The sequence below is a fragment of the Pantherophis guttatus genome, chromosome 1, assembly GCF_059756535.1.
Source record: "Pantherophis guttatus breed Tessera chromosome 1, ASM5975653v1, whole genome shotgun sequence".
NCBI lineage: Eukaryota > Metazoa > Chordata > Lepidosauria > Squamata > Colubridae > Pantherophis > Pantherophis guttatus.
The window spans coordinates 155097584-155116749 of NC_142063.1; the positions used below are offsets into that span (position 1 = coordinate 155097584).

The 19166-nt window shown below is 40.3% G+C and overlaps 2 protein-coding genes and 1 long non-coding RNA gene across 7 annotated transcripts in view; 1 reads left to right on the forward strand and 2 right to left on the reverse strand.

The window, feature by feature from the left end:
• Positions 1-6164, reverse strand: part of ATF2 (activating transcription factor 2) — a 49559-nt gene extending 43395 nt beyond the window's left edge. Inside the window, exons 1-2 of one of the 4 annotated variants that reach the window (XM_087882032.1) lie at positions 5751-6064; positions 3014-3189 (exon numbers count right to left, since the gene is read on the reverse strand). The gene's annotated coding sequence lies outside the window, so the exon portion shown is untranslated. Of the gene's footprint in view, positions 1-3013; positions 3190-5750 lie in introns of all 4 variants that reach the window. The other 3 variants (XM_087882034.1, XM_034427859.2, XM_087882033.1) reach the window with 3 other exon arrangements.
• Positions 6165-6205: 41 nt separating this feature from the next.
• Positions 6206-19166, forward strand: part of LOC148116598 (uncharacterized) — a 31104-nt gene continuing 18143 nt past the window's right edge. The window contains exons 1-3 of one of the 2 annotated variants that reach the window (XR_015731160.1): positions 6206-6337; positions 6981-7104; positions 14420-14504. This is a non-coding gene — a long non-coding RNA (uncharacterized LOC148116598). Of the gene's footprint in view, positions 6338-6980; positions 7105-14419; positions 14535-19166 lie in introns of those variants that run through there. The other variant, XR_015731159.1, reaches the window with a different exon arrangement.
• ATP5MC3 (ATP synthase membrane subunit c locus 3) lies at positions 8912-16658 on the reverse strand. Its single transcript, XM_034427870.2, has 5 exons — positions 16267-16658; positions 16003-16131; positions 13425-13502; positions 12469-12665; positions 8912-9161 (listed from the first exon to the last, which is right to left on the reverse strand). Exons 2-5 carry the CDS (start codon positions 16042-16044, stop codon positions 9047-9049), a joined length of 432 nt encoding a protein of 143 aa, XP_034283761.1. The 5' UTR covers positions 16045-16131; positions 16267-16658; the 3' UTR covers positions 8912-9046.

Sequence of the window (19166 nt, forward strand, 5' to 3'; positions counted from 1 at the left end):
TGGTATGGGGATAATCAGTGTATGAATTTATCCTTCTCAACATGCTACCATTATATGAGGCCCTTAAGAATAAAAGTAAGGGACAATCTAATTTCATTATTGGAACACTGACCACAACATAGCTAAATAACAATATCGAAAAGTGCCAGAGTTTATGAACCAACCATAATTGGTTTCATGCCTTCTGAGCTAGTGAGCACACCTTAACTCCCTCCAATTTATTAAGAAAAAGTCTAATCCCACCTAGAAATGGTTGAAGAGCTTTATGAGCTTTCATCCAGACACTTACTACTTTCATGCAATCAGTGCTATCATTAAGCTGCCAAAAAATCAAGAACCCATTAAGTCACAATTTCCTTTTTCTCCGCAACCATCCTTCAGGGGTAGCTGAGAAAACTTGTCCTGAAGACAAGTCAGTATCAGAAATGAAGATCACTACTTCCACATAAATTTAGTTGTGTTCTGCTTCCACTATAGATAGAATAATTGAAGTGCACAAGGGAAAGGAATCCCATGCTGCTACTTGTTCCATCAAATCAATACATATTTGGATTCAGACACAAAATCCTAAAAAGTATTTTTTATGAACCACTGCTTCCTCGGCAAGAGATTATGTGGTTTTTTAAAGCTATGTTTGCTAATGAAAACATATATTTTGCTCTTATTAAAACAAATTATATCTCAAGACAAGGCATATAATAATTTAAAAGACATCTCGAGTCTTCTTTTTGATCCAATAGTAATAAAGTATTGTCATCCATTGATGCAATAAATGCAACAAACAACTGAATGATCACATTGATTAGCTTTCTAGGCTTCTAAACAATCACGACCGGTAGCACTATTCTTGCAATTGTTTGAAAGGTTCCTTCTCCAAATTGGGACAATTTGGAAAAGGAGCCTTCCAAATGATGATAATGGTTCGTTTGTGGAACATCCCAAGGCAGCCTCTATAAGGCCACACCTTGCATTGGCTGAGCACGCTTGTCAGCAGCTGCAAAAAAGGCAAAGATGTGGCTGCTGGGCTTTGTAACTGGCAGAGGCCTCCTTGGACATGGAGGGGTGGAGAATAGGCCTGGGCCTCTACAGCCATGGCAGCATTGTGCACACTGGTGGGGTAAAGGGCGGCTGAGACTGGAGTAGATATAGGTTCATGTGTGGGGGCAATTACAGCAACCTGAAGTCGGTCATAAGAATGAACTGAATGCCAAGTGTCCGAATTTTCATCAGGTGACTATGGGGGCTTTGCCCGTTTATAATTTTGACTACCAGTCATAAGTCCATTCATTCAGTACCATCATAATTTCAAATTGTTGCCATCACATCTTAATTTAAACCTGGGCATTTTGCGGTGCCCAAGCCACATCTAGCCGTTTGGCTGTTCCTATCCAGCCCATGTAAAGTCAATTGGAAATTAAAAATCAAAATGTAAATAAGATGTAATATGTATTCTTACCAGTAGCAACTAATCAAAACCATGTAATTTACTGCTTTTTATAAAATGGTAAAATAAATGTTGAGCGGAATTAAGTTCAGCCTATTGGTTCAGCCCTCTGCAACAGTTCTAGTTTCTCATGTTGCCCCTTGGGAAAATTAATTGCATCCGCTGCCCTAATTGGTCCATTTGAGAAATGAATGCGAATAGAAACTTTTGTCACATGACACATGACTTGGAGAATATATTATTATATACATAGCCTGGAAACACGTATTTCTGAGATGATGAGAAATAGATTTTATTTATTCTTTGAAGACAGAGGTAAATGCATTAATATGTGCTTGTTTCAGGACTTTAGAATTCTTCCTTAGAACACATACATTTTCATTGTTTTTTGGGCAACAACTCCAACCTGCAAAACTAGATATTCTGCCAAATATATGGTATTTCATGAATAAGCAGATTTACAACACAAGGACATTCAATAATTATGGAATTATCTAAACAAGGTGTTGGTAAACATGTACAGAGGGGAAATGTTAATTTTATGATATATAATAGCCTATATAATAATCTATTTCCAAAGTTTTTATCTAAATTCCTATGACCATATATATATCATGAATCAATAGGGACAAATTCAAAATTCTTTTAATAGAAAAATTGAAAACTGAGCTGAACTAGAGGAATGTATTTCCGTATTTCAAAATTATGTGCACAGAGTAACGTAATTGTTTTTAAAATAAGTATTTTAAACTACATGTAGTTCTCACTTAACCACAATTGAGACTTGCAACTCTACCATTAAGCAACACGGCCATTAATTTAGGAGATTTAGGAATTTTATTGCAGTTTAATTCACTCACTCTGCTTGTTGGAAGCTGGCTATTAAGTATAAAAATGGAGATCAAGTGACTATGGAACACTGCAAAGGTTATAAGTGCAACAACCAATTGTAAAGCTATCTTCAGCACAGTTGCAACTTCAAATGGTTGCTTAATGAGTGAGGACTACCTGTACATCATTTCAAAAGAACACATCAAAATCTTTCTTCTTGACTTGGTAATCTTAGTTTACAAACATTCAGAAACTACTCAATGTGGGCTTTAGAAATTATTTGAAATAGATGAAAATTAGCTAATTTTTAAAAGAATAAAAAAAGTTTTGGGAGCCGCAATTCATCTTGAGAGAAAAGTGTCACAATAGTAACTTAGTAAAATATACACATGGTTAGCCTCACTGACCACTCATCCAGCGACCATTTGAAGTTGCAGCTATCACACTGCTCTCATGGTCATGTGATTGTGATTCAGGTACTTGGCAACCACTCGCATTTATGACAGTTGCAGCATCCTGTGATCATGAGATTGCCATTTGCAACTTTCCCTACCAGCAAACAAAATCAATGGGGAAGTTGGCAAAGGTCAAAAGTGGCTCTGGCAAATCTCCCCCTTTTTGCAAACTGCACCCCCTTCTCTGGGTCCCTGCTCCCTCCTTCTCTCAGCTTCCCTATACTTGCACTACACCACAGCATCTCCCTCCCCAACTTGTCTGTGGCCTGTGCCTATCACATACCCGTTCTCCTTATGTGGGGCTTCCGCTGCTTCATGCTTAATGACCCACACGTCTTGGAGTTACAATGGCAACTGTGAATGTCTGGATTGCTGTTGCTGTACAATATGGACATTGCATTTTATGACATTACTTAGTGATGCCAATCCCAGACCCAACTGCCATCACCCATGGACTACCTGTAATCATTTAAAATAGGAAATGAACAAAACCATGGTAACAATGGAATGCAGATAGTCTTCATGCTTATGAGTATTATAGCATCCGCACGGTCAAGTGATCAAAATTCAGAATGGCATGTATTTACAACAGTTGCAGCATCCCAGAGTCATACGATTTATCATTTTGCAACCTCCCCAACCAACTTCTGACAAGCCAAAGTTAATGGAGGAAACTGGATTTGCTTAATGATGCAATTCCCCTAAAAACTGCAGTAATTTGACTAATAACTGTGGCAAAAGGGTCGTAAAATCAGTGATTCACTTAACCACCTTACTCAGCAACAGAAATTCTGATCACAATTGTGGTCATAAATTGAGAACTATTTGTATACAGTAAGAGTCTATGCACTAAACATCTTGATTCAGTTCAGACTAAATTACAAGCTTAAAACTTGACATGACCGATAAGATAAATTTCATAAGCATATATAAACATATTCTTTATAAATAAATAAATAAATAAGCAGACAGATTCTTCACCTTCCACTATAGGTCCTCTATGAAAAATAACTTTAAACAGGATATTTCATTGCATTTCAAACATTACCCAAGTAAAATTTAGGCTTCTTTCAGATGGCTAAATTAAAAGTGCTATCCATGAGTATTTTAGCCAGCAGAAAAGCATGTCACATAAATTGTGCTGCCCTGATTGCTGATCCTTAATCTCATACTGTAACAAGGCTTTAGAATGGTGCTATATAAACTTAGTTATTAAAGGTCAAGTTTAAAAATGTGATTGGTAAACTCCTCCGGATTTGTTTCTTCTCCGACACAGCATCAACTCCAAGCAGGAAAAAAATTCTTCTTACTGTGGAGAGGAAGACATCTAGACAGATTTATTGGATTTGTAGGACACTTGACTCCATCATGATTAAGATGCTTAGCATGATAGATTTAGCTACCTGACAATTGTTCTAATAATAAATGGTAAGCACTTCCCCACGGAAATCAGATTGGTGGCTACTCTAGTTTCCAAAGACAATCAAGGTGGAGTTAGTACAAACAGCTTTTAGAATAGTAAATTACTCCAGTTAGGCTGTCTGAACTGTGGCAAGTCTCAATCATTACAGAGCAAACTGCTGCATTCTGCACCAGTTGTACCTTCCTAATAATCTAATAATCAGGACCAGTATTTTTATCTGTGAATCCTCCAAAATAAAAGTAGTAATGGGGATGGGGGAGGTCACTGCTTAAACCCAGCAGGAACATGTAATACACCCAACAGTGACTGAGCCAACCACCTATAGTTGGCAAAACACTGTTCACTTTCCCTGTTAAAACCAACCCTCTGTGCAGCATAGGATTACTGGTCTCTCAAAAGAATCCTAAACTTATGTTTAGAACACAGGATTAGCACTTGTGTAACTTAAAAAAAGTGCTAAAACTTGAATGTAAAAAAGCCTGGGTGCAAGATCTGAAAATGCATTTTACAAAATAAATATTTGGGCAGATAACCTTTGTTGAAGGTCCAATATTTTCTACACCCCAAATCAAAATGGTCACTGCCTAATTGTAATGGTAATCAAATAGCCAATGAAACGTGCCAGGTCCTATTAACCACAATTATGTCAGCAGAAGAGAGAAAAAAAGTGTTTAAGAACTGAAATGGCCAAGGACGATTAACACTTGCTGCAGGTATAGGGTGGAGATCAGGTGAAGACAATGTCAGAAGGAAAAAGTTATGTTCCTGCCACCATTGGAGTCAAATGAAAAAGCGTTGATTGGATAGACTATCCTCTGTCCTACAATAAGGAATAATAGTGACAACAATAAAACACCAGCAGCCTCTGCTACACTTAACTCTCACACCTCCTTTTAATAACTGAAAAAAGGAAAAGCCTTCTGGGCCGAGAGCTATTTTATTCTCGATTTCAGCTGCCTAGATCTCTTTCCTTGCAGGAAACAAGGTGATAGGAGAAGATAGGTGCCCAGTGCTCGTCAAAAGCGACACTTGGCCATCAAAAGCCAACGCTTTTTTGGCCTTCTCCATCAGGGACCGCGGGGAGGGAAGGTCCGGTTATATATATGTATGCATGTATTATCAATATATCTGCACTCCCAATGATATAAGAGGAGGAGGAGGAGGAGGAGGAGGCCCGGGCCCTCCGTGGCTCCAGCCTCCTTCTTTCTTCCTCCAGGATTCCTGGAAAAACGGGAGGAGACGGAGGCGTCCGGGCCAAGGCCAACCGGGAACGACAGGAGAAGCCAGGCTGGCGTCGGGGGCGGCCAAAACCGGCAGCCGGGAGCGAAGGACGAGTCGAAGGAGGGGGAAAAAAAGCCACGGAGCGGCGGCGCCATGTTATATTTCCCCAGGATCCCTTCTCCTCAGCCACCACCAGGGCCCCGGCTCTTCTCCTTCAGCCTACCCCCGGCTGGGGCTACAGCCACACCCCGAGCCGTTATCCTAACCTACAACGTCAAGGCGAGGCACGGCCTTCCTCTCCGCCTCCATTAAAACAAAACCACACCGCCGCGCGCGCATACAGACACACACGCGCACACACACACAGCCAACTCACCCCTCACGACCGCCGGCCGAGCCGCACATTAAAGCCCGGGTTTTTTTTTCTCCCCCCCCTCCCACCCGGTTCTCGTCACATCTCGCGGGAACTCCGGGACATATCGGTTTCTCTCTCCCTCTCTCTTTCGCGTTGCCTTCCTTTCCTTTCTCCCCTCCCCCACCTCCCCTCTCTGGGGAGGGTGGCTGGGTCAGGAGAAAGCGGGGTCACGTGCCCCGCGCGCGGAGACGGGAAGGGGGGTGCCGGGTGCAGCACAAACGGAACGGAAGAGGAAGGAGGCACGCACAACCGCAGGAGGGAGAGGCCGCGTGGTTGTGGGCTCCGCGAAGGCGGGGCCTGTGCCATTCCGCCGGTGCCTGGGTGGCCGGAAGCAGCCCCGTCCGTCCTTCCTTCCTTCCTGCGCTCCTCCTTTTCGCGCCTGCGCGCAGAAGAGGAAGCTGTCCTTTCCAGGGGAGCCTGGGTGTTCCCAAGTGCTGGAAGGGAGGGGCAGGACTGTTGGATTTGAAGTGCATGGAGGCGTGTTAGCTAGACGCAAAAATCACTGCACGTGGATAGTCTCGGCAGCCAGATGTCCTTTATTCCACAGGGCAGTCCTTTATTATATTGGTTTTGTAAAGTTTTTCTTGATTTTCCTCCTGATTTTTTTTTTTTGTAAAGCAAAAATTATAAATAATTAAAAATATTATCTTTATGAACCTTTTAGATTTGCCCTTTTCAGGTTCAGGCTTTTTACCAAGAAAACATGGCCACTGTGTTTGTGTATGTGTGTGTGTGTATGTATGTATATATATATATATATATATATGTGTGTGTGTGTGTGTGTGTGTGTGTATATGTGTGTGTATATATGTGTGTGTGTGTGTGTACACACACACACACACACACCATATGTATATACATACACACAACTATGTATTTAGGATAAAATGGATTTCTGCACATGGAGGTTCAACTGTTAAATCAATTATTACACAGGAAAGGGTATGTTGAGCCTGTAATTTCTGCATATTTACCTAAAGTGGAAAGCAATACAATTGTAACTTCTGAATAAATATATACAGGCAATCTCGACTTATGACAATTGAGCCCAAGATTACTGTTGCTAAGCGAGACAGTAAATTTGGCCCCTTTTTGATATTTCTTGCCATTAAATACCGGTAAACCATTGAAGTTAAGTTAGTAATGTGATTGCTAAGTGAATCTTGCTTCCCCATTGACTTTGCTTGTCAGGTCGCAAAAGGCAATCACATGATGCTGGAACACTGCAACCATCATGAGTCAGTTGCTGAGCTTTCAAATTTTGATCACATAGCTATAGAGGATGCTGCAATGGTCGCAAGTGTGAAAAATGGACGTAAGTTATTTTTTCATTTATGTAATTTTGAAGTCATTAAATGAACTGTTTTAAGTCAAGGACCACCTTGTATACTCCTCTTTCTCTGATAGGAATTATGGATGTTAGAAATCCAGCAGTTCCAGAATACAGGTAATTAACAATGGTACTTGGAACAGTAATTGCCGTTGTTAAATGACACAATCATAAAGCATGCCATCACGATTGCAGATGGCAGACCTGGTTATGGCAATTGTGGCAGTCCTAGTTGTTATCATTAAACAATTGTATTAAGCAAGGACTTGGGACTTCACATGAGCGTGATTTCCATCTTCTTGCCAGCTTCCCTATTGATTTTGAGAGAAGGCAGCAAGGAATATTGGAAATTATGATTGTGTGACTGAGGATGCTACAGTGGCTAGGACTCCAAGGATCAGTTGTAAGCCATCCTTCTTCAGTAATTTATACACTTGAGCAGACACTGAGTGGACAATATCCAAGGGCTACTTTTACTGCTTTGAGGAAAGCTAAATTAATGCTTGTGATATAACATGAGTCTTAAATATTGATGCTCATTTTGTAGATTATGCAAACTTGATGCAAGTCTTCTACCAATTTAATTTTATTAGCCTCGTCATAATCAATTCTTGCTTTTTGCTTTTTTTCCCCAATTGTAAAATCAGTTACAGGTAAAAAGAATGCAGACAACTTATCCAACTGCATAAATCCCAGCCACATTCCAGTTGTGGTTTTCAGTAATGTTCAAGCATTCTAACCCAGCATGTTATGCGAAATGAGAATTGTCTGCCATATATCAATATCTAAGGAAATAAGATCAAAAAAGAGCAGTTGAAACCACAGGACATGTCATTCTAAAACTCACCTGGCAGCCATAAAATATGCCTTTTAAACCATGATCAGCAATAGCGCACAAACTGCTCACTGCTTCTACCTGATAGAAGGGGCAGTTGCTGAACTGGGACCTGATCAATATTCTGCCAGGAAAAGGGTTTTGGATGACAAGATTGAAAAAAATAAAAAATAAAATGGTTTCCATTTCCTAAAATAGTAGTCCATGTTTACATATGCGTGGCCTAATCCAACTTCAAGAAGCTTTTTGAGCATGCACAAATGTAATTTGCATGCATGATCCTCCCGACTTTCCCATTTAAAATTTCTTTCATTTGTTTTGTTTTAACACATATGCAATTGGATTTGCTTGGCAATTCTCCATTCTTGGCATTATATTGATGCTTTATTTTGAATATGAGATACTTTGTTTGTTGCAAGTATGCATTTGTCTGGCTTGTAAGTAATATATGAGCTGATTTTTTTACTTCAGTATGTTCTCCTTTAAATAACTCTGATTTTCTATTTCATTATTCAAGAGCCATGATAAATCTACCAAATGTTGTATAAAAGACATGTGTTAGGTTACACCCTTTATTAAATATTTCTGGTAGATTCATTTATAATCTGAAAAGCAATTTCCATATGAATACGAATTCCCAGTGGTCCATTTTTGTATTTCTTTAAAGTGTCATACAGATTTAATTAATCCTCCCCCAAATGATGATGATGCTACTGGTGCTACCCACACAGCTGACAGCCATTCGCCAAAGGGCATTATTTCCAACTGTGGATATAATTTATGCCCATGTAAGATAAAGCAAAGTCATATACATAATCTGAACAGATCACATTCACAATATTATTCCGCTGAGCTTTAATACCAATTTTCTTGGCATGAGCTCCCAAAAGATAAATGTCAACCTCTGGTCTCTCAATAGGCTTTGAAAAAGTCAGGTAATTAAAGAACAAACCATGGTAAGTTTAAACTTGTTACCATCTTTAATTAAGCTGCTTTGGAAGTAGCATACATTTCCATGATAAACATTTTCCAAGCTCACGTTCACAGAATCACATTGTAGTTCATTAGTGCCAACACTGGAAACAAATCTCTTCACATGGCAAACAGAATTAAGAATGCAACCATGAGACAGAAGAGACCCATGGCTTCGGACAGGGCAAATCCCAGAATAGCATAGGAGAATAGCTGCTGTTTCAGAGAAGGATTCCTAAACAGAAATACAAGATAAAAGTTACATTTGTACAAATAGTAGAAAGCAATTTTAATTTTACAGAGTAGGCATCCTTTTAGGACATATGCCCCTTCTGATCTTTAGAGACCTCGTAGGTAATCATGAGTATTAGGAAGATCAACAATGTATTTCAACACCTGTCTCTCACATTGTTAGGGATGGCCACAAAGGAGGGTATTTCATTTAATTTTCATTTTGAGTTCTTAGAAAAGTAATGGAAGAAATAGCAATCTGTTCCTTGCCTATTAGCTGATCAGCTAAGTAGGATATAACACAGGTGGGGCTCTGGCAGGCCAATGAGAGGATGGTTGTGGGGTGATCACATAGCCAATGCTAATGACACCTTAAAGCTAATAAAAAAGATGCAGTTCATTTAACAAGGGGATGACACATGCATGTGCTAACCAACGCAAATCTGGGTAACAATATAGCCTATAACAGTGAAGGTGAACCTTTTCGGCACTGAGTGCCAAAAAGGGAGCGTGCATACGTCTGGGCCGCAAACAGGAAGTGGAGCTGTCCAGGACGCATGCCCCCCCACCCCCACCCCCACAAATGAACTTTCGGTTTCAGATACTGAACTTCTAGTTCCAGCTACTCTTCCGTGTTTCTGGCATGCATGTGCACACGACTATCAGCTGGCCGGTGCGCATGCTGACACAGGAAAATGGAAGACCAGCTCTTTGTTTCTGATTGTCGCGCATGCATGTGCGCCAAAAACCCAAAACAGGAACGGGCAATGCCGTACACACCAGGCAACATGGCCCCGCATGCCACTTTGGGCACACGTGCCATATGTTTGCCATCACGGGCCTACAACATTGAAACTCTTTTTCCAGCCTTCAAGAGTCTTCTGATGTCATACCTCTGGAAATTAGTGCCATTGGCAGCCCTAAGTGTAGCTTTTGATTGCTGCCTACTCTTGAAGGAGATAGCTCACACTTTCTAGTACATCTGATTACCATTAAACCCATTCACACCTTAAAAACAGATGGTGGGATTAGCTTGCTGTAGGGTATGGCTACCCTTCCACATGCAATTACAGCCACCTGTATTTCCAGACACATCTGTCAATTTGAGATCTTAGCTCAACTGGACGTGGTGAGCCACTGCGTTACATAGTTCAGGAAATTGGAAAACTTGGGAATTTCTTTTAATGCTTATATTTCTGATTAAGAAATCAGTTTCTCAAAATCTACATATTATGATGAAAAGAATCCTAATCCTAGTTTAGTGAAATCAGCCGTTTTTAAGAGATTGCTTTCTATTCTTAAGTGTAAGAGTCAGTCTCATAATGGCACTAATTTCATACTCTTCAGCTAGGGAGGGATAGGCAACCTGACACCTTCCAACATCTCTGAATATTGGCACATTGTTTGAGATTATGGAATTAAAATACTAAGAATAGACTTATCCTGGTCCTGAAGATCCAGTTTGGTATTATACTTTTCAGCAATGTATGTTTTAAAGGTTGGCTATCAACACACGACTTCAAAAGCACCCTTGACTTGCTGAAAGGATTATGACATTGATTCTGTAACTGGATGTGATGTAATATAGTAGGAAGGAGGGTGTATATTATAGAAGAGTAAGAGGAAACTCAGTCCAAATATTTTGCATGAGAGGAAGAGGACGAAGATAGCCCCTTGCTAATAGTTCAGAGTATATTGTAGATGCAGATAGTAGAGTTTTCAGTCGGATAAGGTTTGTCTATATATGTGAAACAATCACCATATGCCACTTGGTTTTTGGGCTTGGCACAGCTGCTTTTTCTCAAGCAGCCAGTTAATATCCGTGAGGCCCATAAATCTTATGGTGAAAAACTTATTTTTAGCTGGAAAGAAGATGGGAGTCCTCTATTTCTCCAGTTACTGAATATTATAGGTAGCTCTAACTTTCTGACCACTTGTTCAGTGACCATGGTCCAAATTACCATGATGTTAAAAAAGATGACTTGTGACCGGTCCTTAAAATTGTGGCCATCACAACATTCCTATGGTAATATGATCATGATTTGGGTACTTAGTGCATTTACAATGGTTGCAGTTCCTGCAGTCACATGATCACCATTTGATCTTCACAGTCAGCTTCTGACATGCAAAGTCAAGGGGGAAGTCAGCAGGAAGTCGCAAGTAACATCGTCATCTAATAATCTATTATGTGATAATGTAGTAATGGTGATCTGCTTAACAATGATAGCTGGAACTGATGTCATATGCCATATGATGCCAGCATGGTCATATGACATTTCACTTTATGATGGTGTTGCTTAATGTTGGAGATGCTAGTCACAATTATGATCAGTTAATAAGGACTATTTCTCATTATTTCAAAATCCTCTGACATGGGTTTTATGGTTAATTTACTGCTTTATTTTCTAAATCATACCAAAGTTATCACAATAGTTTTTAAACATGAACGACGTTTGGTTGGCATTTAGGAGAAGTTATTCCTTCATATGTTTTTATGGGAAAGGGAGAATCAACTTATTTTAGTGATTATTGGATCTACCGGCAAGTAAAAAGAAGGGACATGGATGACAAATTAATCAATTATATGGGAATTTTCAGTCTCTAAATAATTGCAAACTGATTTTTTTCAAAGTTAATTGAATTCTAACTTTGCAACTTTCTATATGGAAATATAATTGAGGTTTAAGAAAATGTACGTTTGTTAAGTATCCATTTCATCTTCCATTGTAGTTTACATTAGTATGCTATGAATTCTGACTTTTCCTACAGATAATTAACGTAACCCTTACTCTGTATGAAAGTATGGAGCTTTTTCTGAATTTTAAAGATCACTCTTTTTCAGTCAAATACATTACAATTTAAACACTTATTTGAGTCTTAGCTGAGATATCATGTTCTTCGTTACAAGCTTTCCTTGTTCTTGGTGTAGACTTTTCTTTCAGTTCTTTTACTTTAGAGGGATGCTGCAAAGGTCATAACTGTAAAAAACTGTTGCTTTCAGTACTATTGTTAACTTCAAACGGTCACTAAATGAACTGTTCTATGTTAAGGACTACCTGTATCTTCCATTTCTGCATGCAGGTTTATGTAAAATAGTAGCTTCCACAGCAAGCCATGATTTCATCAAATTGACAAAGTGTGTATTAAGATGTAGGGGTGCAAGCTTAGCTCCTCATACATTTGTGAAGCTGCAGTCCAACTACAAAGGGGAAGAGTATGTATGGGACACTTCATCACACATTTCATCATTCGCCATTGCTCCCCGACATATATCCCAGAGTTACTTGAATATCAGATAAAGGGTAGGTTACCTGGCATAACCAATGATTAGACTCCCAAAGACAGTTCCAATACCAGCACCAGAACCAGCCACTCCTACTGTGGCTGCACCTGCACCAATAAATTTGGCAGCGGTGTCAATGTCCCTGTTGAGAGCACTAGTTTGGAACTCCCTTAGTGCTAGTTGATTGCCAGCATTATGAGAACCTGTAAGGAAAGTAGTATTGCCCTACAAAAAAAAAAAAAAAAAAACAAAGAGAAAACTCCAAGGATTAATTTCAGTGTAGTAGCCCAATATTTGTATTATAAAATTTAAAAAAAGCATTCTAGAAGAAAGGCAGCAACATTTTTTTGAGGTAATCTAATTTAGGAAGTGTTTTTACTCTTTCTGGATTTAGCCCAAAAGCCCTACTTAAAGTAAAATCAGTATTATTAAAAATAGTCACCATCACACCTCTGATGACCATTAATTATTTCTGCCCAGATTAGTATATTGATAGCAAGGTATCTAGAATGGACAACTAGTAAGAGAATGCTGTATTTCAGCATTTGTCTTCTATTTTCCCTTTTGATACTGGGAACCAATAAACCAGATTCTGCTACTCAATGTGCAGTTTTAGAAGCAGATACAATGCTGAGCAACCAGAAAGCATCCATAAAGTTTAAAGAATCTTGCTCAGAATAGTAGTGACATGGAGAATAGCGGGGCTATTAAGAAAGAAAGACAGTACCAACCTTAACATAAAACATAAATTGGTTAGTGCTGCTTAGGTTATATTCTATTCCATGTTCATTAATGAAACTAACTTGCTCGAAGCAAGTAAAATGTACTATTTAAGGGAAGAAACTGGGAGGTGGGCAGAGAAGGTGGCCTGTAAAGGCAAGGTCAAATTTACAGCTTGGTACTTTACTGTGAATTATGATTACTAGCACAAGAACACATGGGCTCACCAGATAATTTAGGAAGCTACAGAATTGTTTAAGGTACCTCTCCAGTCCTGACTTCCGGCCTAGACAACATCGATGCAGAAATTGGTCTGTATAGGATCCTTGATCCAGTACGCATCTAAAGATCAGAGAAGATTAACATAATCAAGCATCATAACAAATCTCAACGATTTTAGACTCCAAAAACTTTTGGAATTAATTCTATTTGGGATTTCAGAATAGCCACCTCATCTATAAGGAAAAACTCATTCTGGCACCAAATATTGTAACATATTTAACCTTTAACTAATTCTAATATGTTTTAATTGCTGAAAAAGGAGTTGATTGCCAAAAGGTATGTTACAATAAATATATTAAAAAAGGGTTTTATTCAAGAAAATATTGCCACTCTGTCCATAAAGTACAATTGTTGATTACATGGAAATGTCCTGTTTATAATGTACAGATGGATGAATGGGAAAATATATGGTGAAAAGGATTGAGATTTACATTATGTTATGATCTCAAAGAATTTTTTATAAAATAATGTTATCATTGATACATGACACCAGAGAAAATTTATCGAATGTTTAGAGGAATTTCAAATGTATGTTGAAAATGTGAACATTTCAGGACATTTTTCTTCATACTTTGCTGGACCTACAAAAAAGCTAAAAAAATATGGATTTATACTTTGAGGATTTTAAAGATTAATATTCAGCTGTAGCCAGAATTTTTCTTTTTAGGATTATTGAATAAAGTTAGGGAAAAACCATGGAAGGTTATTTAAATATACAATTACTGTGGTGAGATTATTACATATACAGAGATAGATTCAATTTAATCCACTATGGAGGAATTGTTACTGGAAGTTGACAGATTTTGCTGAAATGAACAAATTTATTTTTCTTTTTCTTTTCTTCTTTATATTAGTTTGTGATAGTTTTTATCTTAATGTTTTATACACACACAAAATTATATGGGAATGTTCGTATAATTTTCTTAGCAACAGAAAAGTAATTTACATTTTAAGAAACATTTAAGTTCTCTTTCTAGATGACACCTCATCCCTATGATTTCCTATTGGTCTCCCATCCACATACTACACCTGTTGGACTCCACTCAATTTTTTTCAACCAAGGTCAGCAACCTGAACTACTGTTTGTCTGTGAAGATATATCAACACTGACTTCTCTCCAGTGTGTGAGATGTCTAAATTGCCTGTTGAAATGTCTTTCAGCATAACTTATCTCTTTTAAACAAATAAATCACCCTTGGGAAAAATATAGAAGTATTTTAGTCAGAACAGAATGAGAAACAATTTGGGCTGTGTGTCAAAATATGCTTCATGCTTCAAAAGCTCTACCAGAATTTCAAGCAGACTAAATCCCAGAATACTTTGGTTATTCTAGGTTTTGACTGAAACAAATTGCATGTCTAACAGAGCAAGTAGAACACAGCTAGTGTCTCCCACCTTAAACCCTTGCAATGACCTTTGTGTCTTCCTTTCCTTACTTGTTCAGGTGCTTGTCTTTTTCCCATTCTCTCCTCTCAGACCACTTCTGACTAGATAAGTACATAAATGAACCCCACAAAAATGTTTGTTCCCTGTGCCAGAATGCTCTGTACCTTCCTTGAAGGGTTTCGTTCATCTTGGCTTCTAACTCCTCCTCTAAAATGTCAAAGCAGTTGTGTGTTTTTAGGCTTTTATAGTTGATCAGGTTTGAAAAACACCAAAATCCAGTATTTCTGTATGGCAATGACTGCCTCCCACTGTCTAAAATTCAATCCAAACAGCCTTCCCCATATGGCGCCCTTGAGGTGTGTTGGATTACAAATAATCTATCCCCTGCATTGTCACCCACTACTGGCTGAGAATAAAAGAAACGGGTTAACCAATCCATCGAAAAGGCACCCAAATTGGAGAAACCTTCCCTAGGAAAAGACTACTACAAGATTACTACTACACGTGATGACCTTCAAACGTTCTTCGGATTACCCAATCCTAAAACCATTTGCATAAAAGACAGCCCCGGTTCTCCTCTCTCCAGAGCTCTGTCACACTTGGATCCAAGCAGAGAAATTCCGATTATTTTAAAACAGCCCCATCGTTGCACACACACACACACACACACACGTTTTCTCTCCCCATGCAGGTTTTCACCCCCGATTTCCCATAATAGCCCCTCCTTAAACCCCAAATTCACTTCCGACAAGCGGCCTGTCAAATTTCAGGGAAGGCCTAATGAATGAATGAATGGGAAGCCAACCGGGCCCGGCCGCCTCGGCCTGCTTGGTGTCCTTGGGCCTCTTAAGGTCACGCGGATTTCCACGTCCTTCGAAAATCAGTTTCGGGGATCTCGCAAGGCGGGATTTATCCCCGCACGGCCGAACGGGCTCGGATGCGTTCCCCGCAAGAGGTGCCGGGGTGCATGCATGGCGGCGGGGAGGTTAAAAGGGGCAAAAGCGACGGCTGGGCCTCTAACCCGCCCTTGCCCCCCCCCCTCTCTCTCTCCGATCCTCGCCCGCAAAAACCCTCTCAAGGCGTCCCCGTTTCCCGGAGGCGACATCCGAAGGGCAACGACCCAAGGGGAGCCACGCAGGCTGCAAGGCTTAAGCCTCGCCCTGCTGCAACTCACCAATGCGGGGGAGCCGGCGGCGAGCTTGATGCACGCGAACATGGTTGCTGCTAAACGCTGCGCTGCTGGGAGAGCAGGGGGGCCACGGGAGCTCTGCAGCTCCTAAGGATCCGGGGTCCTGGTAGCTCGCTAGGGGGAAGGAGAAGAAAAGAGAACTTTAGGAGCCGGGAGAGAGCGCTTCCACGGCGCGCTGGGGACGATAGCGCCCCCGATGGAGACGGATCCGCGGACTCCCCCCCTCTTCTCACCCTCCGGATCACTCACGGGATGGTAGCGGCAGCAGCGGCGCCGGGCGGCTTTCCGCCTAAGCGAAGTACGGCTGTAGAGGTCGAAAGGACCGCAAGCTCTTTGCGCAGCCGCAGTAGCCGGAGGACGGGATCATGGGGGGTGGGGAAGGAGGAGAAACATTAAAAAAAAACAAAAACCGTGGGGGCGGGGGAGGAGGAGGAGGAGAAGCGCGTGCACAGCTGGGGAAGGTCACTTTGCGGCACGCGCGCCGTCGTTAGTATTGGGCGTGGGGGCGGAAGGGCGGCTCGGGCGCTGCTGTGAAAGGGTGGAAAGGGAGCCGGGGAAATGGCCGTAAATAAGGCGACGTCCATTTTGATCGCAGAGGGAGAAGGAAGCCCGTGGGGCCTAGTGGGACTAGCTCAAGGTCTGGGGAGGGGGGGGGGGAGACGCTGCAAGAACCAGTTTTCCCTGATTGTTTTTCAGTTAAGTGCCTCTAAAAGCTTTCAGTGGGCATACTTGACCTTTGGTTTATTTCAGCTGCTAAGGAGAGACTGCTTGCTGTTGGAGGCGAAAGGTTTACCTACAACTACTTACTCCCTTTTCTGGGATTCTGGTAGGAAAGGCAAAAATTAAGTAAATCCCACAGTTTACTGGACTGATAATTTGGCAGATGAAACCCTAATGCTGGCCTGCAGGGTTGGCAGAGCTTCATTTCCTAGATATTTGCTCCTCAAATAGGCTGTTTTTAAAGGCACAATTAATGCTGACAGGGAAAAGTGGCAATACTTTGTGTTAGGAAGCTAGTGATGTCTTGGGTTGGAGCTAAAGCTAAGGCAGATTAAGGCACCAACCCAAGGGTTTTGACTGTTTTGGGGAAGGAGGCACCAAAATTGAAAAGATTTCAGAGGAAACAGGAGAAAACAGCGAAAAGCAGTAGTGGCACACTCTGTTTGGCATGTCCACCCAAAGATTCAATTGTTGCCATATGACAACAATGGGTGTTGATGAAAGTAAAAATAATTACTGTGTAAATAGAATGAAAATTCATAAGAAATGAAAAAAAAAATGTTCAGTGGCCAAAATTGTAAGTATACAGCTCCGAGACTCAAAAGAAAAGAAAAAAGAACAGGCCACCTTTTTGAAATTACCAGCCTCATTTAGGAATCAAAATAATGACAGTGCTGAGAAAATATGAACAATGACCAAATTTAAGATATTCGCAGTGTCCCTCAATCCCCAATCACATTACAGTCAGTATGGGACTGACTGTCCTGTGCCTGACCTGTTGTTCCCTTCCTTGCAGAGCAGAGAGATTGGAAAGGAAGGAATTACAGGAAAGTAAGCAGGTACACAATGGGGAAAGATACTGAAAGTAATGTAATGGCACCAGAGTCGAAACATGCTATGCAAACAGCATGGTGTGTCACCATTGTGTGTCAGCCTGCATCTTGTAATCTCTTTCCAATCTTTCTGTTCTGGGGAGGATCAGACACAGAAGAAATTGTCTACAAAAATTGCTTCTATTACCCCCCCCCCTGGAAAAATTAGAGAGGAACGGATTACAAAAGAGTAATCAAGCACAATGGGAAATATGCTGGGTTGTTTGCATAGTGTGCTCTGAGGTGCTGGCACCAGTACATTGCTTTCAATGTGTATTCCCCATTGGGTATCTAGTTACCCTCTTGTAATTTCTTTCTTTCCAATGAATGTAAATACAAATAACAATTCCATTTTTAATTATCTCAGCACCAAGGTGAGCATTCCTTAGGTTGGAATGGTTAGAAGGCAAACAAAAGCCAAAGGTGTGAAACTGAGTAGTTTTGTTAGTTTCAGGCTGGCTATCCTAGTGCTGCTGGTGAGCACTCCAAAAGATACGGGAGTAGGGAAAGAAAAGCATAGTTGCAGTTATAGGATTACCTCTTAGCAACCATTTTGCTTAGTGATGGAGCTGCTGGTCTCAATTGTCACTAAAGAAGGGCCAAATACCAGTATTTTGTTTGTGTGTAATGTTAAACTCTGCCTTAAGCAATTAGGATAGCCTTCCATAATGTATTCTTTTGTGTTGAACCACAGTTCCCATCACTCTTAGATAGCAGAGATAGTGGCCAAGCTGTTGGACATAGTATGGGTTATAATCTAAAATTATAAAATTAATCTAAAAAGGGAGGCCCTAGTTTAGTAGAAAATTACAGACGATCTCACTTGCATCACCTGTAAAGTCATGGGATCAATTATAAATCAATCCATTACCCTTCACTTAGAAATAAACAACCTGCTTTCCAACAAGCAGTTTGGTTTCAGAAAAAAATTGTCCTGCAATCTGCAACTCCTACACTGCAGAAACATTTGGACCACACATCTTCACCAAGGTAAAGCAATTGACGCAATTTACATAGATTTTTCTAAAGCTTTTGATTCAGTGGTGCATGACAATTAAGTTCTCATGGCATCTCCGGATCCCTGCACAAATGGATAGCCGCGTTCCTGTCAAACAGGCAACAAATGGTCAAAATATCAAATCCGGCATCAGTTAACAGCAGAGTCCCCCAAGGCAGTGTTTTAGGACCCACATTCTTTCTGCTTTACATCATCGATCTACCTCGGGCACAATATAGAATTAGAAAAGTGAGACAAATTGTGGGATAGAAACTATAAATTAACAATGGCAGTAGCCTATAAAAAATTGTATACAATGTTCCATAGATGGCACTTGGCACCAGTGAGATTGGCCAAAATGTTCCCAAATCTATCACCTAATTGTTGGAGATGTGGTTACAAATTAGGCACATACTACCATATGTGGTGGATGTGCCCCAAGATAAAAAATTTTTGGTGTAAAATTAAAAATTGGATGGAGGAAATTACCCAATTAAAAATAGAATTTAAACCAGAACTCTTTATTAGGAATAATTAATCCAAAAATAGACAAATCTTTA